Source organism: Lemur catta, chromosome 12 (assembly GCF_020740605.2).
Source record: "Lemur catta isolate mLemCat1 chromosome 12, mLemCat1.pri, whole genome shotgun sequence".
Taxonomy (NCBI): Eukaryota; Metazoa; Chordata; class Mammalia; order Primates; family Lemuridae; genus Lemur; species Lemur catta.
In genome coordinates, this window is record NC_059139.1 from 69,199,690 (window position 1) to 69,227,209 (window position 27,520).

The 27,520-nt window shown below is 34.5% G+C and overlaps 1 protein-coding gene and 1 long non-coding RNA gene across 2 annotated transcripts in view; one reads left to right on the forward strand and one right to left on the reverse strand.

The window, feature by feature from the left end:
• The window catches only part of LOC123648309, a 59,056-nt gene that overhangs the window by 29,359 nt on the left and 2,177 nt on the right, over window positions 1-27,520 (forward strand). Inside the window, exons 3-5 of the long non-coding RNA XR_006738561.1 lie at window positions 9,238-9,395; window positions 9,512-9,734; window positions 14,606-14,801. This is a non-coding gene — a long non-coding RNA (uncharacterized LOC123648309). The remainder of the gene's footprint in view (window positions 1-9,237; window positions 9,396-9,511; window positions 9,735-14,605; window positions 14,802-27,520) is intronic.
• Window positions 13,209-27,520, reverse strand: part of SLCO6A1 (solute carrier organic anion transporter family member 6A1) — a 75,671-nt gene continuing 61,359 nt past the window's right edge. The window contains exons 10-14 of the mRNA XM_045566029.1: window positions 26,291-26,478; window positions 19,686-19,750; window positions 17,456-17,593; window positions 14,537-14,701; window positions 13,209-13,500 (exon numbers count right to left, since the gene is read on the reverse strand). Coding sequence (XP_045421985.1) covers window positions 14,559-14,701; window positions 17,456-17,593; window positions 19,686-19,750; window positions 26,291-26,478 — 534 coding nt within the window. The 3' untranslated portion in view covers window positions 13,209-13,500; window positions 14,537-14,558. The remainder of the gene's footprint in view (window positions 13,501-14,536; window positions 14,702-17,455; window positions 17,594-19,685; window positions 19,751-26,290; window positions 26,479-27,520) is intronic.

The following is a 27,520-nucleotide window of genomic DNA, read 5'->3' on the forward strand; positions in this document are numbered from 1 at the left end:
AAGCTCTTTCTTGGTTAACCACTACTATTATACTCGTATGTGTGTGTGTCTGTGCGAACACATGTGTATTAGCTTCATGTCTTCAAGTCTTATTGCTTCATGCATCCTACTCCTTCCTTACATATTCTTTTTCTTCATGAAATATGTCCTTTAGTAGATCTTCCCCTGAGGGTCTGTGGGTGGTAACTCTCTGTCTGAAATTTTCTTTACATCAAATTTACTTATTCTTTTCCTTTAGCACTTTGAAGAAATTATTCTATTTTCCTCAGGCCTCAATTGCCACTATTAAGATGTCAGTCTAATTGTCCCTTTGTTCCCTGGTTTTGGTGTTCTGCAGGGTTACTCAAATTTTTCTAAGTAACGATTTTATTTTATTTGTTTCCAACCTAGGACATAATATAATTGCTGAATATAAGATTATATGTTTGATTAATATGGGCAAATTCTAACCCATTACTTCTTTGCATATTGCTTCTCCTCCATTTTCTCTCTCTCTCTCTCTCTCCTTTTTTTTCTTTGTAGCTTCTATTAACATACACTGTACCTTCTTATACTATCCTCATTGGTTCTTAACCTCTTTTTCACAGTTTTTATTTCTATCTCTCTGTGCTGAATGCTGAGAAATATCCTCCAATCTTCTAGTTTATAAATTCTTGGTTCAATGCTATCTTATCTGCTTTTTAAACCATATATTTAAGGGTTTAATCAAATTATTTCTTTTTATGTCAAAAGTCATTTTGCTATTTTAATTTAATTTTAATTAAAATTTTAATTTGATATCAAAGGTCATTTGGTTCTAATATTTTCCTGTAGTTTTGGTTTTGGTTCCTCTGTTTATACATAATCATTTGAACTATATATATTTTGTCTTTTCTCAGATTGTTCTGTTTTCTCTAGCTCTTGGGGTAAAATCCTACCATTTATTGTAAATATTTACTCACTTATAACAAATTGCTTCTTTATGGATTTTTAAATTTTCAGTTATAAACTCATTTTCAATGCTGGTTTGTCCATAGTAATTCCATGTGAAATCAGTTGTGAAAATACCTTTTAAATGAATTTGCATTTTTTTCTTCTACCAGAAACCTAGAGAGTTATCAGAATGAGACCAATTCTTTTATTAATTTCTTGAGGTTTTCTCTCCCTTCCTTTAAGCATTTTTTTAGTCCAGGTTCTCAAATCTCTCAAAAGACTAGTACAATATTCTTTTATCTTCTTTCAGTTTTTCCTACTTAAAATCCATCCCCCATCCTGCCACTAAGGAGATTTTCCTAAAATGAAGAACTGATTATTGTACCTCCCTGGTTAACACCTTTCAATGCTGGCCATTCTATAGGAAAAATTCCAAAGTCCTTATCTGACATAAAAAGTATTTTCAGGATTTTTCAGTGCATAAAGTTTCATGCAAAAAGATTTACTTCCCATTGTACCATCATTATCAACCTCTCTTGCAAAACACATTTAAAAAAAATGGTATTGAAGAAATCTCTAAATGTTTAATAGAATTCCGCAAAACTGTCCTATTTTTTCATAGAGCTATGTCTTTTCTTACACAATTCTTCATATTTTCATTTATTTTTTTAAATTTTTAAAATATTTTTATTTATTTATTTATTTTTTGAAACGAGGTCCCGTCCATTGCCCAGGCTAGAGTGCTGTGGCATCATCATAGCTCACTGCAACCTCAGACTCCTGGGCTCAAGCAATCCTCCTGCCTTAGCCTCCAGAGTAGCTAGGACTACAGGCATGTGCTGCCACTCCTGGCTAATTTTTCTATTTTTTATAGAGACGGGGTCTTACTCTTGCTCAGGCTGGTCTCAAATTCCTAGCCTTAAGCGATCCTCCTGCCTCAGTCTCCCAGTGTTAGGCTTACAGGTGTCAGCCACTGTGCCTGGCCTCTCCTTCTTTTTAGAAAATTGTATTCCCCATCCTTCCTTCCTAGGGAGCAAAGTTCATGTTATTCTAGTGATGTTTTAATGATGAGCTTTCAAAAGGATACAATGTGGTTGTTCCATGAAATTGGCAGCAATATGGTTTCTAAAGCTTTCCTACTTCTCTGACAGAGCATCTGGGATAACGCATCCCCTAGCTGACAGAAAATATACAACAAAATGATGTGAAAGCAGAAAAAGAGAAGTGACTCATCACATACAAGGACTCCTCGATACGATTATAGTCAGATTTTTTATCAGAAACTTTGAAGGCTATAGGCAGTGGGCTGATATAGTCAAAGTTCTAAAAGAAAAAAAACAAACAAACCATGAATCCTATATCCAGCAAAACTGTCCTCCAAAAGTGAGGTAGAGATGAGACTGGCAAGATGGCTGACTAGAGGCAGCTGGTGTGTGCATCGCCTTCAGAGAACCATCAGGATATCCATCAAATGCCCATATTTCAAATAAATCATCAGAAAAAAAATACTTGAAGGTAACAGAGAGGTGCTCAGGGCCAGTGATAGCTTTGAGCAGCCCCCGGTCACAGACCTGGGGGAGGGGTAGACAAGAGATCCTTGGGGCTCCACAGTCCTGCCTCGGATCCTTACAGTCTTAGCTACAGAAGAGCTCCTCAACACCCATAGGCCTCCAGAGTGGCATAGCTAGCTGCTAGGAGATCACGCAGAGACACTGCTTGAGCTCACATGGAATTCCACAGGCTCTTCTGCCCCTAGGCCACTGGGCAGCCCTTCCCCCAATGCTCTAAGCCCTATCCCGAGGCTGCTACTTCCCCACTGCTAGACCAGGGAGGAAAACAGGAACCTGGGCAATCCCCCTCCCCCTCTAGGTCAAATTTTGCCACCACAACTGTGGGCTACTGCAGGACCAAGGGGTGTTTGGACCATGAAATTCATGCCTGTTGGCCTTCCCCAGAGCTGCCCGCCTGCCTGCTTCCACTTAGAGGAGCATACCTTCCCTGGTGGCCAGACTGCAGCAGAATTGCAGTTGACCTACTTGAGTGTTCTGCAGGTAGCCTGGAACCAGCCCACCTCTACCTGTCACAGTAAGTGCTTGAACTCAGGGGCCTGAGGACAAGTTCATGGGCCTGACCCCATGCTCCAAGGAGTTTATCATGTCATTCAAGGGCACAAAGTAGAGATTTTTGAACTGATCTCCAAGGGGAAGGGAGCCCACATGGGCAGCACTTATAGGAGAGTGTGCTGTGAGTCTGTGCTGTGGCACATGCCTGGGGCATCTCTCCCCCCACAGGAAGGATGGAGCAGCCGTGCTTTCTGTCCTGAGCAAGGAGGTTCACAAACTGAGGCTGCTAAATTGCTCGAGCATGGTTGCCTTTTGACTGGCCTAGCTGGTTTGGCGTGCTGCTGGAGGCCAGATGCCACAGGGAGATCCACTGGGTCAGGGAAGTGGGAGTCAAGCAAACCCCACCACTGCCTGTTAGACCATGGATTCCAAACTGCCCCTCCCCCATGAGCGGGTTCTTTGGCATAGGAGGGGCACCTCTGTCCCTCCCTGGAGGCTTGCACCAGAGGCCTGGGAACTGACCCTGATCACCATTGGGATAATGCTTGGGCCAACCTTTGAGGAGCCTGATCAGGCTTCCCTGACCCAACCTCATTCCCAACTTTGCCCCCTGACATTTTCCTTAGTAGTTGTGGAGTACAAGAAAGGGCAGCCTTGGGGTTCCAGGGCCCCATGCATCACCTGGGACATCCAAGTGCTTCTCCTGACTGCCTAGGGCTGCACATAAGTCCCAAAAATACCACAGCAGCTGGCTCTCTCCTACAAGTGTCACTTACTGGCAGGGAGGTCAACCTGTAAGCCATTTACATCATTTGCTGATTCAATTGTACTAGTTTTGGTCAATAAATATCTGCAAGTGCCACTTACTGGCCTGGAGACTAACTTGGCCATTCCAATATGATTCACACTGTTAGAAGTGCATAGAGCAGGGGAAAAAGATAAGATTCCAGAGACCTCCATCTCCCCTTCTTGGCAAAAGGCAGGAAACCTGCCCACACATACATAATACACAGCGACTATAGCCTACACAGAACTAGCATTTGAGAAAACTACCACAATAAGGCTATCTATAACCAAAGACTTTATTCAGAGATTTGGCCTCCTGAAAGTACTCATAAGGGAAAACAAATGTCAATATATATGCTACAGTCACACCATTAAGGAGAGGGGAAAGTCCCATCTAAACAAAAATAAATTAAAAAATAAGTGACAGCTTCTCCAGATGAGGAGGAATCAGTGCAAGAGCTCTGGCAGTATGCAAAAGCAAAGTGTAACAACAGCCCCTGTGTCCCCAAGTATCACATCAACTATCTAGCAATAGATCCTAAGCAAAATGAAAAATACTGAAATGGCAGATAAAGAATTCAAAATGTGAATGCTAAGAAAGCTCAATGAGATTCAAGAGAAGATGGAAAACCAACTCAAAGAAACCAGAAAAATAATTTAAGACATGAATGAAAAATTTACTGAAGAAATAAGTATATTTTTAAAAATCCAGAATGTTTGGAAATGAAAAATTCATTTAAGGAAATACAAAACACAGTGAAAAGCTTTAACAATAGACTAGACTCAATAAAAGAAAGAATTTCAGAGCTTGAAGACAAGTCATTCAAATTAACCCAGTCAGTAAAGAATAAAGAATCGAAAGAAATGAAAAAAGATTTTGAGAAATAAGGGATTATGTAAAACACCCAAACATAATAATCATAGGTATCCCTGAGAGAGAAAAAGAAAAAGAAAAAAGCTTGGAGAATTTATTTGAGGGAATAATGGAGGAAAACCTCCCTGGTCTTACTAGAGATTTAGATATCCAGATATAAGAAGCTCAATGAACTACTGAGAGATTCATTACAAAAAGGACATCGCCAAGCCACACAGTCATCACTGGGGCCAAAGTCAACATGAAGGAGACAATCCTATGAGCAGTGAGACAAAAGCACCAAGTAACTTACAAAGGAAAACTCATCAGACTAACAGCAGATTTCTCAAAAGAAACCTCATAAAATGGAAGGGATTGAGGACCCATCTTTAGTCTTCTGAAACAGAGGACCACCAGCCAAGAATTTTCTATCCTGCAAAACTAAGTTCTGTAAATGGAGAAGAAATAAAGTTCCAGACAAGCAAATGCTAAGGGAATATGTCACCACTAGATTAGACCTATCAGAAATGCTCAAAAGGGCTCTAAACATAAAAATGAAAGGTCGATACTCACAAGCATAAAACTACTCAAAAGTAAAAAATCCACAGCTCTGATAAAATAGACAAAGGAAAATACAAAGCAACTAGGTAACAATCAACACAATGACTGGAACAGTATCTCATATATCAACATTAACATTGATATTAAATAGTCAAAATGCCCCACTTAAAAGATATAGATCAGCAGAATGGCTTTCAAAAAACCCCAAATATCTGCTCTCTCCAAGAGGCTCACTTAAATTATACAGATTCTCATAGACTCAAAGGAAAGGGGTGGAAAAAAATACTCCATGCAAATAGAAACCAAAAGAGAGCAGGGGTAGCTATTTGTTATATAAGGTAAAACACACTTTAAATCAACAATATTACAAAAAGACAGAGAAGGTAATTATATAAGAAATGGATCAATCCAATAAGATATTGATACAACACTCCTAAATATAAGTGCACCTAACACCAGAGCTCCCAGATTCATAAAACAAATATTACAATACTGCTAGACCTAGGAAAAGAAATAAACAGCAATATTACAATAGTGGGGGACTATAAAACTCAACTGACAGAACTAGACAGATCATCAAGGCAGAAAATCAGCAAAGAAACATTGGACTTAAAGGGGACTCCAGAGTGAATGGACTTAATAGACATTTACAAAACATTCTACCCTAAAATTGCAAAATATACATTTTATTCATCAGTATATGAATTATTTTCCAGGGTAGACCACATGTTAGACCACAAAACAAGTCTCAACATTTTTTAAAAAATCAAAATCATATCAAGTATCTTCTCAGCCCAGTGGAATAAAACTAGAAATCAATTCCAAGAGGAACTTTCAAAACTATATAAATATATGGAAATTAACCTGTTGCTGAATGGTCTTTGAGTCAATGATAAAATGAAAATAGAAACTTAAAAAATTCTTTTGAAATCAATAATAGTGACACAAGTTATCAAAAATCTTTGGGATACAGTAAAAGTTATGCTAAAAGGGAAGTTCATGCCACTAAATCCCACATCAAAAAGACAGAAAGATCACAAACTAACAACCTACCATTACACCTCCAGGGACTAGAAAACAAGAAAAAACAAACTCAAAGCTATTAGAAGACAAGAGATAACAAATATCAGAGCAGAACTAAATGAAATTGAAACAAAATTACAAAGGATCAATGAAACTAAATATTGGTTCTTTGAAAAGATAAACAAAATCAACTTTCTCCCATCCTGTGAGTTCTCTCTACTCTATTGATGTTTTTTGATGACCAAAAATTCTTAATTTTAATATAATTCACTTTATTTTTTATGAGTAATGCTTGTTGTGTCCTGTTTAAGAAATCTCTGTTGTGTCCAATCTATGAATGTGGCATAGCCCTCAATTTATCTAGGTCTTTTTAAAATTCCCTTAATGATGTGTTGTAGTTTTTTATGTAAAAGATTTTTTCACCTGTTATTATCTTTTTTCCCTTGCTGTATTATAAATATAATATTCATTTCAATTTTTGCAACTGCTCCATCCCCAGGTTTAATTCTTGGACAGGAGAAATTTCCTTACCATCCGTCTTTGAAATACACACATTTGAAAACACACACTTTTTATGGCTGAGTAGTATTCCATGGTGTACATATACCACATTTTCTTTATCCACTTATTAGTTGATGGGCACTTATGTTTATTCCATATCTTTGCAATTGTGAGTTGTACTGCAGTACACATATGATTGCAGGTGTCTTTTTAACATAATGACTTCTTTTCCTTGGGGTAGATACCCAGTAGTGGGATTGCTGGATTGAATGATCTTTTGCAGCAACTTAGATGGAACTGGAGGCCATTATCCTCAGTGAAGTAACTTGGGAATAGAAAATCAATGCTACGTGTTCTCACTTATAAGTGGGAGCTAGGCTACAGTTACAGAGGGGAATATAGAGCTATGCAATGGACATCAGAGACTCAGAAGGGGGGAGGGTAAGAGAGAGATGAGGGAAGAAAAATTACCTAGTGGGCACAATGTACACTACTCAGGTGACAGATACATTAAAAGCCCAGACTCTCAGGGGGATGGGAGGGACATGGGCAGTGTATGTGGCCTGAATTTTTATACCCTCATGATGATAAACTGAAATGAAAAAAAAAAAAAGCCCAGACTTCACCATTATACAATCTATCCATGCAACAAAAAACCACTTGTACCCCTAAATCTATTGAAATTAAAAAAATAAATAAAACTGCACACTTTTTGTGGTTGTTGTTCTCAATTCCCTGAGAATGAAGGACTAGAAATTAAGAAGCAATTTCAAAACACAAATACAATTTTCTTTCTGCTGTATTTTATATAAGATTTATTTCATCAGAAATATTAAGGCACTTCAAAATACCATTATCAATATGTATTTACCCCAATTCACAGATGAGTATCATGATTATAGGTTTACATAACAGTAAGTATATGATCTTTCTCTGTAAGTTAACTATCATATGAGTAATCTGTGTATAAAAAATGAAAAATGTTATCTGAACACAAAGAAAAAAGATTGCAGACAAATCTCTTCTTCCAAAAATATACTACTTCTTTAAAAAAGACAAAATGCTTTTTTAAAAAGATTGAATTGGTAACTTTAAGATATTTTACCTTTCCCTACATGTGAATAGTTATATCCCTAAGCTATTTAGGCAATAATATATGTAATACAGTCATGCACCATATAACTACGTTTTAGTCAATGATGTCTGTATATAAGATGGTGGTCCCATAAGACTATAATGGAGCTGATGAATTCCCCCAGGAAAATTCACAGTGAAGAGTTTAGCAGAAGATTTTATACACCTCAACAAGCTCGTTAAAATGTTTGAAAACATAGACCCTGTGTTAGTCTGGTTTGTGCTGCTGTGAAAGAATACCTGAGGCTGGGTAATTTATAAAGAAGTATATTTGGCTCATGGCTCTGCAGAAGGTATAAGAAGCACTGGCCTGGCCTCTGCTTCTGGTGAGGGCTTCAGGGAGCTTCCAATCAAGGTGGAAGACAAAGAGGAAGCAGGTGTGTCACCTGGCAAGAGAGGGAGGGAGGGTGCCAGGCTCTTTTAAACAACCAGCTCTTGCATGAACTAATACAGTGAGAACTCACTTATGGCATGGAGGGCACCAAGCCATTCATGAGGGATCTGCCCTTATGACCCAAACACCTCCCACTGGGATCCACCTCCAACACTGGCGATCAAAGTTCAAGATGAGATTCAGTGGGGCCAAATATCCAAACTGTATCATTCCACTCTTAGCCCCACCAAATCTCATGTTGAAATTTGATTAATAATGTTGGAGATGGGTCCTGTTGGAGGGTGTTTGGGCAGATGCTGGCACAATGTTTCTTGTAGATTCTGCAGAACTGTGAGCCAAATACACTTCTTTTCTTCATAAATTACCCAGTCTCAGGCATTCCTCTATAGCAATGCAAAATGGACTAACATAGACTCCAACATGGAAAGGTTTTCATTAATACAGAGGAATATTCATGGTGCACTACCTGCTTACAAGAAAATATGACCAAAAAAAGGAAACTGAGGGGAGTTAGCTACTCTCCCAGCAAAGAATCGGGTCTCAGGCAGCGGTTGTCGCAAAGGATGAAAAAATAGTAGGAAATAGAAAATAGAAATAAAACAATACACAGAGGCAAAAATGCAGTTTATAAAGAATAGATTTATGAATATAGGAAAGCGAGGTGCTTGGGGGTCCCCACAATATCCCTGTAAATTGTGAGGCCAAGACTGAAGTTTTACATCAGTATTTATAGGTACAGTGATTGATTGCCAGGGGTAACAGATTTACATAATAACAGGTAGTTCATTTTAGGTTCAAAGTCTCCCAAAGGCCTTCTACAGGTCCCTTAATTAACTCCATCTATGTGAACAAACAGTTACAAATTCTTTTTAGGACAAACTTCTAAGTTTTAAGATAAGACCATCACTTTAGCAAAACACAGACATAGTAGCTCTAATTATTGTGTATTGAGATAGATTCTTCAGAAGTCAAGCAAGAGCTGTCCCTTAGGCTAATGGCTTTAACCATAGGTGTCTGTGTCGGCGGGCATGTCTTTTTGATCAGCTCCCCATCCCGTGGCTCCATGCAAACCTGCTTTGTGGTTCTAAGCAGTCGAGAACCACAACCTTGAGACTGCAGCAACACCTTGGAATGCAGCTGCTACTGACCATTGAGACGCCCTCCTGAGGTGAGGCAGCTTTTGATATCTGAACTAATACGTTCACATATTCCTCAGGGCAAAGCCTTGCAAAAATCCTGTCTCTAATATTATTGGGGGCATTTCCCTAAATCAATATTTCTTAGGCGCAACAGGAAACAAACCAAACAAACCATCAGGACACATGTTTGAAAAGACTGACACCTCCTCAAGAAGATCCTCAGGCAGGTCCTTCAGAAGTTATTTCAGAAAAGGAATTGCTATTATAAAAGATGACAGCTCCATGCCTGTTACTGCCCTTGAAGACCCTCCAGTGGTGTAGGATGTGCACATGGAAGACAGTGATATCGATGGTCCTGACTTAGCTAAGTAGGCTTAATGTGTGTGTTTGTGTCTTAGTTAACAAAAAAAGTTTGAAAAGTAAAAAAATAAAATAATTTAAAAAATAAATAAAAACTTACAGAATAAGGATATAAAGTATTTTTTGTACAGCTATACAATATGTTTGTGTTTTGAGCTAATATTTATTACAAAGGAATCAAAAAGTTAAAAAAATTTAAAAGTTTATAAAGTAAAAAGTTACAGTAAGCTAAGGTTAATTTATTACTGAAGAAATAAAACTTTTCAAATTGAGTGTAGCCTAAGTGTACAGTGTTTATAAAGTCTACAGTAATGTGCAGTGACATCCTAGGCCTTCTTCACATTCACTCACCACTCAGTGATTCATCGAGATTTTATCTTGTATACCTTATTTTTAGTGTTCCTTTTTTAAGCTTAGATATGTTTAGATAGACAAATACTTCCCACTGTGTTAAAATTGCCTCCAGTATTCAGTACAGTAACATGCTGAACAGGTTTGTAGCCTAGGAACAATAGACTATACCATATACCTTGGTGTGTAATAGGCTACACCCTCTAGGTTTGTGTAAGTGCACTCTATGATGTTCTCACAACAGTAAAATAACCTAACATTACATTTCTCAGAACGTATCCCAGTTGTTATATAAGGAATGACTGTATAAGGGAATATACCAAAACTTTTATCATTTTCTATAAATCCAGTATTCTACTCTGGATGAATAATAGAACAGTACCTATTAGAAAGACATATGTTGTGTTAACACTTAATTGAAAGCCTAAGATGAATTTTTATAAAACAAATACAGTCATGTATCATTTAATAGGGATACATTTGTTCTGAGAAATGCATTATTAGACTATTTTGTCATTGTGCAAATATCATAGACTGTACTTACAAACCTAGAGGGCATAGTGTGCAATACAGTCACTTCACATGGCCCCTTACTGGCAACATTAGTTGTGGATTTTGTAAGGTTAGGGGCCATAATAAAGGAAACAACACTATATTAGACAAAGCACAAGAGAAAATGATGCAATCAAGAGGCTGCAGCTCATACATCATGACATAACAGGGCATACTCTTTTATAGTAAACTTTTTTTATAAGTAGAAGGAGTACACTACAAAACAATGATAAAAAATATAGTAGGGTAAATACATAAGCCAGTAACATAGTCATTTATTACCCTTATCAAGTATTATGTTTTGTACATACAGTAATTGTATGTATTACTTTTATACAACTGGCAGTACAGTGGATTTATTTACACCAGTATCACACAAACACATGAATAATGCATTGTGCTATGACCTTATATCATTGGTGCATTATAATCCTAAGGGCCCATCTTGGTTATGTGGTCCATCAGTAAATGAAACATTTTGCAGCAAATGACTGTAAATACAAAATTCTATGGCTTTCTTTTCAAATAATTACTCTAAAATCTAACTTCTTTGTATGATATATGTCTTGCATTTAGATAAAAAGTATACATTTTCTATTATGATCTAGGCTTTTCAAGTTGCACAATTGGTGATAGGATTGGAGGTTGGAGTGGTGATTAAAATGCATAATCAACAGAGGACTACAATTAATGGTTATAGCAAAAAGATACCTCCTATGTCAAGAATCAACACTGGATTAATAAATTTATCACCAGTGCTTTCAATAGGAGATCTTCAGACCCTCCAAAAGTGTTCTCAGATTGAAGTTTTTAAAGCCCAATATTATGCTATGTATGGGACCCAAATAAAATATAATAATAGAGAATGTTAAAAATATGAGGAGTGCTTATGAAAATATTAGACTGAACACACATCTTTATTTCTCCATGTCTGCCAGACTGGAATAACAAAATAAATATAAAATGAGTAAACTCTTAACAGTGCTGAAAATTGGGAAGTATGCTATTAATAAACCAAAAATTGATACCTTTCTAGACTATAAATGGGAGATTAAATACTAAATATGATAAGCAAGACACCTTCAAATATAAAATATAATTCAGAAAGGTAAAAGAATGAGAAACTAGGATTTTCATTGCAATTATTTTAAAAATTTGCAACAAATGCAATTTGAAGAGCACAAATTCTCATCAATTCTAAAACATAAGCATTTATTTCCACTGTATTATTTTGTATGCATGCCTTTACAGTGTTTTTTTAGGCAAAATTAAGCACCAGAAATAATTGAGTTTTTGGAGAAATATTGTAGAGGTAAGCCACTCAAAAGCCTATGCAACTTTGTAACCAGAGCTCTAACAAAAACAATCAGAATCTTAATAAATCTTAGCACAGTTAAATCTCCACTAGCATTTTTACCCAGCATCCCAGTCAGTCAATATTTTGTAGGTTTAAATACTGGGGCTCACCTTCCCCCTTTAAAATTCAGGTCATTGAGAGTATGAATTCCCCAAAGAGATCAGTTTCATCAGAATTAAAAATCTGACATTTAGAAATATCTTTGCAGCTTCTTCATTTGCACTTGCAGTTTCACTAGATACATTGACATTGTCAAAAGTGTAGTAATTCTTGAAAGCATTAAGTCATTCAAAACTCTCTCCAAAGGAAGGTAAGATTTTTTGGCATTTTTTAAGACTTCATTTATTGCTAAGGTCTTTCTCTGTAATAGTGAGAAAATTTCCCCTGATTATTTAAAAAATGTTAAATTGGTGTTAACCAATGGAAATTCTGGGTTATATTACATCACTTCCCTATTTATCAATCCTCTATGAATTAGTTTGTGATACAGAAACACATTTTCGTTTGTGGCAGAAAGCTATATTTAAATTTAAAGTGTTAACACTACTCCCAACTTATTATAATTTTTATAATACTTTCACTGGTTTGTTTTTTGAAAAAAACATGAGAAAAACATATATAGATAATATACATCTATACACACACAAACACATATACCACACAAACATATCTTACAAGCACCTTCAAAATGGCTCTGAATATTATTATTTTACCTTATTTCTTAGTTGTATCAATTTTTTTTTTTTTTTTTTGAGACAGAGTCTCACTCTGTTGCCCAGGCTAGAATGAGTGCTGTGGCGTCAGCCTAGCTCACAGCAACCTCAGACTCCTGGGCTCAAGTGATCCTTCTGCCTCAGCCTCCTGAGTAGCTGGGACTACAGGCATGCGCCACCATGCCCGGCTAATTTTTTCTATATATATTTTTAGCTGTCCATATAATTTCTTTCTATTTTTAGTAGAGACGGGGTCTCGCTCTTGCTCAGGCTGATCTCGAACTCCTGAGCTCCAATGATCTGCCCACCTTGGCCTCCCAGAGTGCTAGGATTATAGGCGTGAACCACCGCGCCCGGCCAGTTGTATCAATTTTTAAATAATATTTTTAGATAGTAGAATATTAAGGAAGTATATAGGTAATCTAAAATTATTTAATTTTAATTCTAGTAAAAGCTAAAAATCCTACACACATTAAAAACATTATCAGAAATGTTTCACAAGAGGGCACTTTATTACGAAAATGTAGATCATCATAAATACATTTTTGCTGCTTATGTAAACTTCATTTTTCTCTTTTGAAAGTTCAACACAGCAATAAATCTTGTAGAATCTTTAAAGGAGAAAACTTCTGTTTTTGCACTCTGGTCCTCACATGTTCGGCAGACCTGCTGGTTCAAAGAGTCAAGCAATCAAGTAGAGTTTCACGTGAAGATTAACTCATAGATTTTCAAAATGCATGTTGAAGTTGAGGAAGAAAAATGTGTAGCAAGATATGAATAATCCCTCCTTCACATTGGCATCTGCCAGCCATGACCACAAATAGGGAAATGTCCATCCAAGCCGTCATCGATACATGTGAATAACAAAGGAAAAATTTTGTCAGTTAGCACTTCTCCCAAGAGAACAAAGAAACACTGTAGAGAATTTTTTCGTTTTACAACACTCTGATTTGTATATAATATTTGGAAAATATAATTTGGATGGATATACAATGATGTATGAAAAAAACTGTAGCCAAAACTTTCTATAGAAATATATTTTAGCTTAAAAAATCCATAAATTGTTGACATGTTTCCTACATTTAAATGTGACTATTTCTTCAAGTGAAATAATTATGATCAATCATAAAGTACAAAAGCACAAAAATGGATATGAACTCAGATTATCAGGTAATCTTTATCAATAAAATTCAAATGAAGGTCAAAACACAGAGGTACATTATTTTATTGAATTTTATGGCTACTAAAATTAAAGGAGCATGAATATATGTATTGTAAGCTGGCCAATTAACCAAAGAAATTTTCTGGGGAAACTGCTACATGGCAAATCATAGATAAATAAAATGTTAAATTTTAAAAGTCTTAAAATAGCCTTTTTTTGGAAAATAAATATGACTTTAATTTCAATTTTTATTATACGACCTGGATTAGCAAAGCTAATTTTATTTAGAAAATTTATGGAGAAATAAACATCCACGGCCCAAATGACAAGTACTAAGAACAAACTATAGGAAACCTAATCAATCTAATTAATTCTACACAGTCAAGAATCAATAACTAATAGGATATGACAGCAGTCAGAATTAACCTACATATATTTTCCCATTTCTACTTCAACCTCTTTCAAAGTATTATCCTTCCATTGAAAGTATTAAATGTGTATCTTATATTTTTAAAAATTTAAAATACAAAGACTATATTATACTAGTACTCAAAATGTAATATAACGTGATTATATGAAGCACATTCATTTGTTAAACACGTAACTACATAATTATTCTTTCAAATTTTATTAATATAATGTTCCATTGAAAGATTGACAATGTATAATTCTTACACAATGATGATCCAGTAACAAATCACTTCTTTTCTTTGTTTTTTCTTTTTGCTTTCATTTTCTTCACAGGTGTAGGTGACATGTGAGAGTCTTTCTTTAAAAACCGATTGAATATAACAAATGCGATACTAGTAAAGGTGATAGTCAATATTTTGCAAACAGAACCTGAATTAAAAAAAAATTTAAAACAATGATCAGATGCGTCAATGTATGTAGAACAAAAGTGTTTTGTTTGTGGTGAAAATGCCATTGACCAAGAAAAAAAGTAAGTATATTTTATCTCTAAAGGTATAAATTTTCCTATTGTAGAATGTAATTAATGCCAAAAACTTGTATCAAGCTACTTAAAGGAGATTTACAGAATGTTTTAGATTTCTTAGACATGTAGCCTCCAAAATGCAAAATATGTTATTCTTTCATAGAATGTTTTAATTCTAAAACATACAAAATAAATTCCTATTTTCAAAACTTAACTATCAATAGGAACTGGATCTGTTTAAGTCACTTCATGCAGCTTTACTCTTTTTGAAATATTCATCATTTCCCAAGTAGAAACAGAAATATTATAGAAAATTGTTTTTTTTTTTCATTTTCATGTTGCAAGCTTCAGAAGGTTACATTACAAGCATTATATAAAAGTACCTGACTTTGGATGCAAATGAACTTGTATATTAAAGTCAAAAATATTTTACAGCAATAATATCAATTATGTGACGTAATAGTTTCAAAGGATAAAATAGGAAACATTAATGAGTTTATGCCATTTATAGTGACACAGTAAAATTTCCTACATTTTAAAGCGAAGAATACTATTTTTTAGTAATAGTTATCTCTGCTATAGTTGTAACATAATAATAAAACTTTAAATAGTAAATAACTATGAATCATTCTCTTGGGGATACAGTTTGTGAGGAAAAGTTGAGCAATCATGAAGAAAGAAGGCAGTAGTGCTTCCAAGAATAAGGAACTAGTTGCATCAGGCAAATTATCTGAAAACAGTAAGAAAAGCTAGGTAACATATTAAAATATTCTGTTTTAAAACTTAATAGAGTTAATAAAGAAATAAGGAAGAGATTAATATCAAAGGGAGGGGAGAACTTAGTGCAGTTGCTCTGACTTCAATTTGTTTCCCTGAGGTCATTTCCCATATTGTATGGGGGCAAGAGGCTGAAAATCAAACATTTACTTTGGCAGAAGACGCTGTTGAAAAACAAAGCTTTCTTTGGTCTAACAGGACTTGAATGGCAAAATTGAAGTGAGGCTTCAAACAAATAGCAAGACATTTGCTAAATATCAAAAGCAGGAAGAGGGCAGAATGCTCAGAGACCTGGCTAAGTTGTGAAGCACAGGTAGATCAAAAAAAATTTTGCCATTGTTTAAATCTAATGTTCTGCTGAAGAGAAAGTGCTGATTACCCCACTATCCACCCCTTGAAAATTTCAAGTCAGTAGTAAACCAAATCTAACTAAAGCTGTAAATTAGCTGAGAACCAGTTCAATCAGAGATTGAATTAACTTACCCTCCACTTAAGTAGACTAACAGAAGAAGGAAAATGTCCCTTTCTGAAGGTAAATATTTGCTTCAGTCTATAATGTTTTTTCTACAAAAGGCCTGGAATGCAATCAAATATGGCAAGACATGAAAAAGCAACAAAATAATACTTCCAATCAAAAGTGGAAGTAATCAATAAAAGCATACTCAGAAAGGCCCTAGCTGTTAGAATCAGTGACTGTGACCTTTAAAATAGTTATGGTGAAACAAAAAGCATCTAGTGGAAAAGGCAGACAACATACATGAAGAAATGAGAAATTTTCAATACAGAAATGGAAACTACAAAAGTTAACATGGAAGAGATGGTAGAAATAAAAACATATGATCCCAGAAATTAAAAATTCATTATGTTCATTTAAAAAGAGACTGGATAGATGAGAGAAAATAATAAATGACCTCAAAGACAGTTTAAGAGACAATTTCCAAAGAAACAAAAAGAAAGAAAGAGAACAGAGTATCCAAGACATATAAATAATATGATGTAGTTGCACATATATTTTAATGGAGTCCTAGAAGGAAAGAGGAGGAAAAATGAGATAAAATAAATATTTTAAATGGTGATGTCCAAGTACTTTCTGAAAATGTTAAAGATGTCAACCCCACAGATCCAAGAAGCTCAGCATAACCCTAAGAGGAAACAAAAGGACAGATACTTGGAAGATTATACTTAGGCACACCACAATCTAGTGAAACATAGTAAACATAGTCAAAAATTAAAAGAAAATCTTGAACAAAAGCCAGAATAAGACAGATACTACATATAGGAAAGCAGCCTTACAAATGACAGCTGTCTTTTAGCCAGAAACAATGGAGATCAGAAAAATGATGTCATATCTTTAAAGTTCTGGAAGTTTTTTAAAAAAGGCATTTTAGGATTCTGTATCAAGCAAAAATATCTTTCAAAAAATGAATGTAGCCAAAATACTTTCTTAATAGACAACAGGTAAAAGAATTCATCTCCTGCATGAAAGAAATGCTAAAAAAGTTCTTCAGGTACCTATACTGGATATAACACCAGATTTGCAGACAGGGGTACATCTTTTGATGAATGTAAAAGAATATACGTATGTACTCATACTATATTTATAAAGAAAAGGCAGACTTTAAGAAAAAGAGCATTAATGGAGAGAGGAAAGGACATTAAATGATAAAAATGACTATTCATCAAAAAGACATGCACTGATTCAAATACATAAATTCTATAGTACTTTAGTTTCTAAAATATTTTCTACATAATCATACAAGCCTCCTTTAATCCTCAAAGTATCTATTTATTGATGGTTTTTTATAATTCTACCTTACTATAAACAACTGTAAGTTTTGAAAATAATTTTATTTCTCTACATTTCTTCAGTAGGGATCACTTACATATTCCTACCAATAGGTGGGCCATTCTTGTTTTGTTATAGATCCAGCAACGTCCTGTGCGTCCACATGTACTGATATCCCGAAAAGTACAAGAATTTTCTCCTGAAAATTTAAAAGCTAGTGGCCCAGGAATACTCCCTATGAAAAATACAATGATTGTAAATTCTACATGAAAACACTATAGGTCAGGATCAAAATTATTTTCTTCTAAAATTAAACATGTTATATATATATGCATACATACATCTATATGAGATAAATCATAATATAAGTATACCATTTAAAATTATCTAATAATTTACTCAGGATTGATAACCAGTGAAAAACAATGTGAGTTTTCAAAACATCTGTATCCCTGTAGATGTAAAACATTTAATACATTTGCATCTTTTTACAATGTTGTACATGCTGTTATTTAGATGGCATCTCAAAATTTTTGATTTCTGCATGAAAAACTTAGGAGAAAGTATTTAAAACAGAGACACCAAATACTGATTTTTATGATTTCAGTATGTCTTCAAAAATCTCTATGAAATTTTCAATGACTGAAACATGAGTTTGCCATATATACATGTTATTTATCAAGATTGAGAAAAATAACTGAAAATGCAAATGCTTTGGTGTGTTTATAGTAGCCCCAGATTCAGATGACCTCAGATGACCACAGATTCAAAGGAACAGCTGTGCTGCCTGAGGGAAACCTCTACATATTCTCAGAGACAACATCTCCTCAGCAGCAGTTATTTTCAACTAACAGTGATTGAACAGTCACACACACACACACACACACACACACACACACACACACACACACACACACACACACACACACACTGTCTCTCTCTCGCCTCAAAGACACCAGAATCAGGTTCTCAGAGCTAAAAAATATCTCTGATGTTTGACCATCTTCTTTAAGCAAATATCAGAGCCCTCTTGCCTCATGACTCTTGATTCCTACCCATGCTCATTATATAGATTTCCCCATCTCCATGAATGATTACATTCTTTTTATAGTTGGTCAAAGTGAAAATCCTAGGCTACTAATTCACTTTTTCTATTTTCTGCCATCTTTTTCCAATCCATCATGAATCTTTGTAACACTAATTCCAAACATATCTTGGATACGTTGCTTTCTATCTCCACTACAACTCCTAGAATCCAATTTATTATAACTCTTAGACTTCAACAAGTCTCCCTTTTCTTTTCCTCCACATTTATCTCTTATAAGTATTTCTTCCTCCTTCAGCAAAGTTATATTTTAAACATAGATCAGATAATATTTATCCTCTGCTTAAAATTCTCTAGTGGCAACCCTGCAATACCTAGAGATAGTCTGTATCTGTATCTGTCATCTTATTTTACCCTCTCCCTTTCAAAAATACATCAGCCTCCCTGGCTTCCTTTTGCAGGAAACTCCATGTGCACTGGCTGTTTCCCACACTGCTTTTTCCATTACAAATCTCTTCTGATCAAGTGGATCATTGTCCAAAACAAAAATATGCTCCAATTTTTCTCATTTCAGAAAGCTAATTTTAATCACACATGTGGATCTAGCTATCAAACGATTTCTCTATCCCACATGAGAGGCACATGCAGATTTTTATACATGCCTTTAACACATGTCTTTCAGTCCTCAATCAAGTCTAATCAGGTTTCCTTACCCCTCCAACATTTTTAATCAACTTCTTGAATCAGAAGTCCTAATATAGTCATAATATGGATGTGAAATCTAGGTTTTCCTATTTAAGGAAGCCAAAGCAAAGAGTGTATTATCTTTGGCAAAACCAATTTGTTCTTAGGAACAAATAAATCTTTAAAAACATCAGATTCAGTGTCTTTGGTGATTAAAACATTCAAAAGCAGTAGTCTAGGTTAGTGGCTTCCCAAACATGCAAGCAGTGTGGAATACAGTTGCTGTGATTATACAAATGCTTTGTATGAACTTACCAAACCACTTTTATGAGATGATGAATACATTCAGATTAAACAGATTGTCTCTCCTGATCAAATATAATATATTTTTTGTATGACAGTTAGGATGAGCTTTGCTTTAGGTATTCTGTCTTTACATTAACTATCTCCTAAATTATGTAAGGCAGCTCCCCCTTTCACTTGCTTTGTGTCATTTAACCATGATTATTTGTAATTCTATATATTAATGCATGTAGACACATATACATATCAAAAAAGAAACAATTTGATATAATAAAAGATTGCCAAAAATCCATACCAAATATTCTCACAATCACATAGTTCACACCCAAGGCCAGAGAACGCAGTTTGTCAGGTAAAATCCTGAAAGCAAATAGCAACGATTATCATCAGCACATCATTATTATCAGCTATAGAGAATGTATGCTAGGTTCAAGGTTAATTTCTTTTTCTTATGCATTAGCTATATGAAGCATCTTTAGCCAGTTGACAGAGTTCAATCCGGCCTATTAAAGGACTGCAGCTTTTCCCATTTCTCCATATCCTGCCCCTTGCCAACCAATTCCAAAGCTCCTTGCTCTTCCCAAGGAGGAAGGATTTTATGGTTCAAATCCTCTGCTTCAGCCTCCTTTTCCTTTGCCAGAAAGACTTAGCACTAGCTTTCCTATTTACCTTTCTTCATTCTGTTGTGCATATCCATTGTTTTAGATTTATTTTTGCCCCTGGGAGATCCTTTCTCCACATTTTTCCACCTTACCCTCTGCCCTGGAAGGCTGACCTAAGTGGACTACATCAACAGGTTCTCTTGCCTTCTGACTTCTGATTGGGTTCTACCAAAGGGGCACTCGGAGTTAGGGAGGGAGTGAGGGCAAGGTGTTCATTCCGAGCCTCCCTCCCTGCAGTGACCTCAGGCTGACTGGGTCCTACAGGCAATGCAGTCCTCTTTTCAGGTCTCGCTCTTTCCCATTTTTTGTTTCCCTTTGGGCTTGGGCTGATAACATAACAGAGGTACTGCACTATACCTTGGAATTCCTTATACCCTACCCACATTTTAAACAGCCACTTTATTTAACCTTACTCCAAGTATCCTAATTTGAGGGTGCCATCTCTTGTTGGACCTGTGACTATTATACTCACTATTTAAAAGCTAAGATAAATGAAAAATATTTTTTCCAAACATAAAGAATGGGGATTCCAGTATTTCCTATTGATCAAAGCAAGTATTTGTTTAAAAAAGAAAAATAATTAATAATAGTACGTATCAGTAGTTTGGAAAATGAATTAAAAATACAATTAAGAATAATTTTTGAACATTTTAGAAAGTGAAAAAATAAGTGCTACATTTTAATGAGCATTTTAAATAAACTCTATGCTCACCCTTTCTTTCCTCATATTAGAACTTGAACAATAAATCGTAGTATGATCAACATTTCATCCAAAATTATTTAATTTATAAAAATGTCGCATATGTACAGATTTTGTGATATTTTGCAAAAGGTGAGATATTTCTACCCATATCAACCTGGTAAAAATATATATTTCTTCCTCAAATGTTTACTACTAGGAAAACGAGACAAATTACCCAATCCTCAAATGATAATTATATTTTTAAATAAAAAATAACATACTTTTATTACAAGGAGATTCATTAGAGTTTAAAAAAAAGTAAAGTGTCACATTTTAGAACCAAAGTTTAGTATAAAGTTTTGATATAAAGTGGAAATGTTGGCTATATGTCTAATTATAATTGAATATTCTGATTCATTCAGCATGAATAGTTTTCTTGTATATGATATGATATTGGTGCTGTCTGAAGCATATATATAACCGACCACTACACAATAGTGTAATCATTAAATAGTATTTGTGTATCTTCCGTTTGATTACAACCCTCTTTCTAGTGAATATTCAAACCAAGATGAAAAGATTAATGATTTGTAGGATTTTCCCAAATTAGTTAAATGAACAGCACAAAATAAATAATAGGTATGTATACAAAAACTTTAATGAAAACTTACTGTTTTAACAACAAAGTGAATACTTTTAAAAAAATTTTATCTAATGAGTAAAGCTACACCTGGTTTCAGAATTTTATTAAACAAACAAAAAAAAATTGTTAGCACTCTTCCAAAATGTAAAAAGAAGCTTCCACCATGTTTTATGTTACTTATAAACTTATATTTTCAGGCTATATCTTTCTCATAGGACATCAGTGTTAGGCATAAATTCTTGTCATGCACAAAATTTGCTCTACCCGTGGTGCTCCCTGATTCAAAAAGTGGAGCCATCACTCATGCACTTCTCCCGGAATGAGATCCTTTATCTCATGCACCACAGCCAATCAGTAATCAAATACTGTGATTTTTAAAAAAAAAACATTTTTTCATCTTTCTCTTTCTGTTTTTTACATCTCTAATTCCACTGGCTTATTTCAAGCCTATATCTTTTATGTGAAATAAATGAAACAACTTCTTCATTTATCTTCCAACAATGATCCTTATCTACCATATAAGAGCTAAAGTGGTTTTTCAAGATGAAATTCTGATGATTACACTGCCTCACAACCTAGGATCCTAGTTATACCCTCCCTAACTCCCCAGACTAAGTTAGATCATTCTATAATTTTTTCACTGCATTTTTCTACATTTTCTTTGGAGTATATTCTCATATTACAATTAAATGCTTAGTAATATAACTACATTTTTTATTCTGTCTACAGTGCTACTTCCAACACTATTCAGAGTTGCAGGGACCTGTTTGCTTTAGTTTCTCTTTTATCCTACTTATTTTTCCTTAATGTGCTTACCCACTTTCTTGTTTGAATCCACAATGACTATCATAATTAGGGAGACATTAGTATAATATTTTAAAATAATGATGGGTGGAAGGGAAAAAGTTGAAAAATTAGTTTTTCTAAATGAGAACCTCAATGGAAAGACAGATAAATGATGAGTCTTTTCTGTTTATGCTTAAATCTTAAACTGCTTCAGATTTCAGCACATTTCTTGAGAGGAAAAATAATTTTTATCATTCTTAGCCCTATGTGATCACCAGAAACTCTGCCAGTTTGTTTGTCCTCCAGTAGTGACCCTCGACCTGGGTCTGAGTCCATTGTCAGCCTCTAGCCTGCATCAAGAATTTGGCAAGTATCTCAGGGATAGCTTCAATGCCCAGCTCACCTCTAAACACTTCTGCTTTCTCTGGAATTTTTTTTTTTTTTTTTTTGAGACAGAGTCTCACTTTGTTGCCCGGGCTAGAGTGAGTGCCGTGGCATCAGCCTAGCTCACAGCAACCTCAGACTCCTGGGCTTAAGCGATCCTACTGCCTCAGCCTCCCGAGTAGCTGGGACTACAGGCATGAGCCACCATGCCCGGCTAATTTTTTTTTTTTTTTGTATATATATTTTTAGTTGGCCAGATAATTTCTTTCTATTTTTAGTAGAGACGGGGTCTCACTCTTGCTCAGGCTGGTCTCGAACTCCTGACCTCGAGCAATCCACCCGCCTCGGCCTCCCAGAGCTAGGATTACAGGCGTGAGCCACCGCGCCCGGCCTGGAATTTTAATCTCTCTGGTCATTTGCCTAGTTCTGACTTTAAATATCTGATTCTTATCATTTAACCCAGCTTTTCTAGTTATTCTCTACAGGGGAATTGGCCTGCTGCAAACTATTGCATTCTACTCCACTTCCATGGCTTTATCACTTATTTGATAGTAATTTCATAATTTATGTCTTTGGCTTTGACTTTTATTGTGCTTTAAAAAAATAAACTGCATTGTTTGAATTTGTAATATAATTATGTGCTCTGGAGAACAAGAAACTATAAAGTAGGCACACTGGAGAAATTTGCTTACTTATACCCCTATTTCTACCCCACCTCCCAAAGGTTATCATTTTAACTACTTTCTTGTTTATATCTCCCATTTTTTATGCAAATACAAGTAAGGATAAATACATATCTCTATATTCCACCCTTTCATCACAGTAGGTAGCATACTATATTCATTGTTCTTTGTTTTGATTTTTTAATGTAACTACTTATTTTTAATATCCCTTCTTACATGAACATGGATATACTCCCTATTCATTTTTTACAGTTGCATAATATTGCTTTGTTCAGAGGTGAGATCATTTATTCAAATAGTCTATTATTCCTTCACACTTAGTTTTTCCCAGTGTTTGGGTTATCTGTATCGTATATTATGTTATATATATATGATATATGATATAGATAACCTTACAGGTATAAATTTATTTGTTTGCAAAATATCTTCAATAAAAACTTCAAGAAGTACAAGTGCTGGCATAGCAAGTAAACATATCTGTAATTTTGTTAGGTATTACAGATACCTCTTAATAGAGTTGTATCATTTTGTGCTCTCTCTAGCAATATATGAGAATACTTGTTTCTACATACTTTCATACACAGATTCTATTATCAAAGTTTTCTTCCTGTCAACCAAATATACAATAAATATTATCACATTACAATTTTAATTTTCATCTCCTTTATTATGAGTGTGGCTAAATATCCTTTCATATTAGTATTTGTATTTTGTGTTCTTTGATGCTTTGCCACTATTCTATTTCATTGTTAATCTTAGGAACACTTTACAAATTAGAAGAATTAATCTTTTTATAGGATATGAGTTATAAATATTAATTGTTGCTTGGCTTTTGACTTTCCTCATTATTATTAATTTTATAAAGTAAAATTTATCAGTCTTTCCTTCATGACTTCTAGATTTTGAATCATAGTTTGAGAAACCCACTTTTAAAGATAATAACAAAATTAGCCAATGTTTTCTTCCAGTATTTGTAATATGTAATTTTTTACATTTAAATCTTTATTCTATTTGAGTTTTTCTAGGTATATGAAAAGAGCTATGGATGTATCTTCCCCCAAAATATATCCAGTTATACCAGAACCATTTTCCAAAAGAGTCCATCTTTGGTGCACTTATTTAAGATTTCATTTTCATTATACATTAAATTCCCATATGAGTTGGAGTGTATTCTTAGACTTCTTGTCAGTCTGTTCATAAGTCAATACTAATTTTTATTTCAAAATATTAAGGGGGTACACAGGTTTTTGTTACACAGATAGCTTTTATAAAGCTTATGTCAGGGCTATTAGTGTGTCTATCACCAGAATAATGCTCATTGTATCTGTTAGGAAGGTTTTTATCCCTTGCCACTTCTTGATTTCCAATGACTTTTACTTCTGTCTGTGATTATGGCAACACTTACATGAAATTTCAACTTTGTTATGTCTTTTTCTATCTCATATACTAAAACTAGAGTATATGTATGTGTGTATGCGTGTGTTTTACTCTCCTTATTGCTCTGTCTAGTTACCAAGAGAAGTGAGAAGATTCAGAACTAAACTTGTGGAATGTTACTATCATCTCTTTCATCTCACTGGATGCTGGAAACATTTGCTTGGATGTTTCATGTCCTTTGCCCACTTTTTGATGGGATTGTTTGATTTTTTTCTTGCTGATTTTCCTGAGTTCTATATAGATTTTAGTTATCAGCCCTTTATCAGATGTGTAGCATACTAACATTTTCTCCCATTCGGTAGGTTGTTTGTTTGCTTTAGTGACATTTTCCTCCCCTGTGCAGAAACTTTTCAATTTGATCAGGTACCATTTATTTATTTTTGTTGCTGCTGTGACTGCCTTAATTTTCTATTTAATGGAATCATTATTCTTTCAGTTCCCCAAATTGGAAGTCTAGATATAATCTTTGATTTCTCCATATTTTGTACTAGACACATCAAATTAATAAACTTTACCCTTTTATCCAAGGTAAATATTTCCTAAATATTCTATCCTTTTTATTTCTAAATACCACTACTAAATTCTAATTACTTTTCTTTTTCTCCAGTTCTTCCCCTTAGCTCCATCTTCCACAGTATCTTCAAAGTATTCTATATAAAATGAAATTTTATCACTTTTATTCCTGAGGTTTACAGTTTTCAATAGCTCCCAGGAGTGTACACAAGATAACACTATTCACATTAACACGGCAACACAGGCTGTCCATAATCAGATCCTTACCTAGCTCAAATCTCCTTGCCTCCTTCATCATCATGCTATTCCTGTCATAACAAACTTCTTGACAAGACATTTCATACATTTTTGCCTCTACTTTCACTGCTCACTTTTCCTATTATGGCCTTGCCTACTAACTGCTTGCAAGTTGAGAAATCAATTATCTTCCTAACCCAGTTCAAGTCATACCTCCTACAGGACTTTTCAAATCATCTTAGATAGAAATTATCATTTTCCTCAGTTGTTACCTAATAAGCCTGTACAAGCTCCTCATGACTTAAAATTTTCTGTTAGCATCTTGGGAAAAAAATGGAAAATTATGGCCAATTATTGTTACTGTGATAAAAATGAATATTAAGTAGATTTCATATATTGAGAAAGAACATATGAATAATAAATGTCAATTCTATTTAGAATAATAATAAACTTCTGTACTGAAATTCTAAAAGTTATTATGTTCTTGCATTGATGACACTGATGTTTTCGCATAGTCAAATGGGCCTATGTAGAAGTAAATAGTCAACAAATTCGTTTAACCAATGAATCAACATTATAACTAAATATGTGTTATAGAATTTCTTATATTTATGAATTTTCCATGTGTGTTAAATTAAATAAATACCTTGTTTTAAGTTAAACTAAATGCGATATCTATTTACTTTATGCAAATAAGCTAGTTAAAAGAGAGAATTAATTATATACATAAATTTTGACAGTGTAACAATTTTCCCCTCTGCATTTGCTCCCATGAAACATAGAACAATCATTTACTACAATATTCTAAAATTTTCCCCAAATCACTTTTCTTATGTGTTAAATGGATAATGATTTTGAATAATATGTACATACCGAATGATGGCCATGGTGAGTGGTACGCCAGAAAAGCCAGAAAATATAATTACAGAAGAGATAAAAGCAATGAACAAAGGTAATTTATAGCATTTTGCGTCACATTTTCCAGGTCTGGCATCAATAAATTCACCTTCTCCATCTGCAGTTATTAATCCCTCTTTAATGCAAGAACAATTGTAGTACATCTATGAATATTGAAGAAGAGAAACAATCTTTCAAAAATATAGTCATGAAACAAAAACTCACACAATAAAATTTCTATCAATAACTGTAGGGAGACTGGCTAATTTTATTAATAAATATCTTTACATTAAGCCTGCAATTTATTTAGAAATGAAACATTAATGATAAATCCAAGATATTTTGCCTGACATACCTCCATAATATGCTGAAATAAAAAAATTTTTAAAAATTACAAATATAAATTAACACTGAAAATATGGGTGATACGTAAATGTATTTGAAATGTTTTAGATCTTGGTGTTTCCTGCCAAATGTCAGATAAATTGCTATGCCCTTGACTGATCCAATTTGACAAACCATGTGGCTAAGATTTAGGAAAAGTAAAACCTGCCATCTGTGTCCATGCCCTTCTTCCACCACAACCCCCCCCACTATAGAATTTGGTTATATTTGTGATTAAAAGAGACTATGCCAACAACAACAAAAAAAGAATTAGTGTGTATGTGTTGCATTATATGTATAATCATAGTTATTTAGGAAAAGTTCTATTAATTTAAGAAATTTCCCTCAAAATATTTATATTCAATGTTGTAAGTAAGGCAATTGAGGGCAGTTAAAGATAATGTAAAGAATAAAATGAAATTTTAAATAAAGCAGGGAAAAATTACAGGAAATATTGGAGGGGTGTCAGGATATACTTAACAGATCAGGGAACGCCTCAATGATGAAGTGATATCCGAGCAGAGATTTGAAGAAGTTAAGGGAGTAAACCATGTGGTTACCTGGAAGAAGTATGTTCCAGGCAGAAAAACAAAGTCCTTAAAAAGTCTTGTGCTAGAGCTTGCTTGACAAGTTCAAAGGAAAGCAAGGAGAACAGCATGGGCTGGAGCAGAATGGAAAAGAAGGAGACTAAGAGAAAATAAAATCAGGGTGGCAGGGGAAGAGTTGATTACACATAAATTGGTAGGTAATTACAAGAGCAATTTAAGAACTTTGGTTTTTATCCTGAGTGATGGTGAAGCCATTGGAGGGATATAATATAAA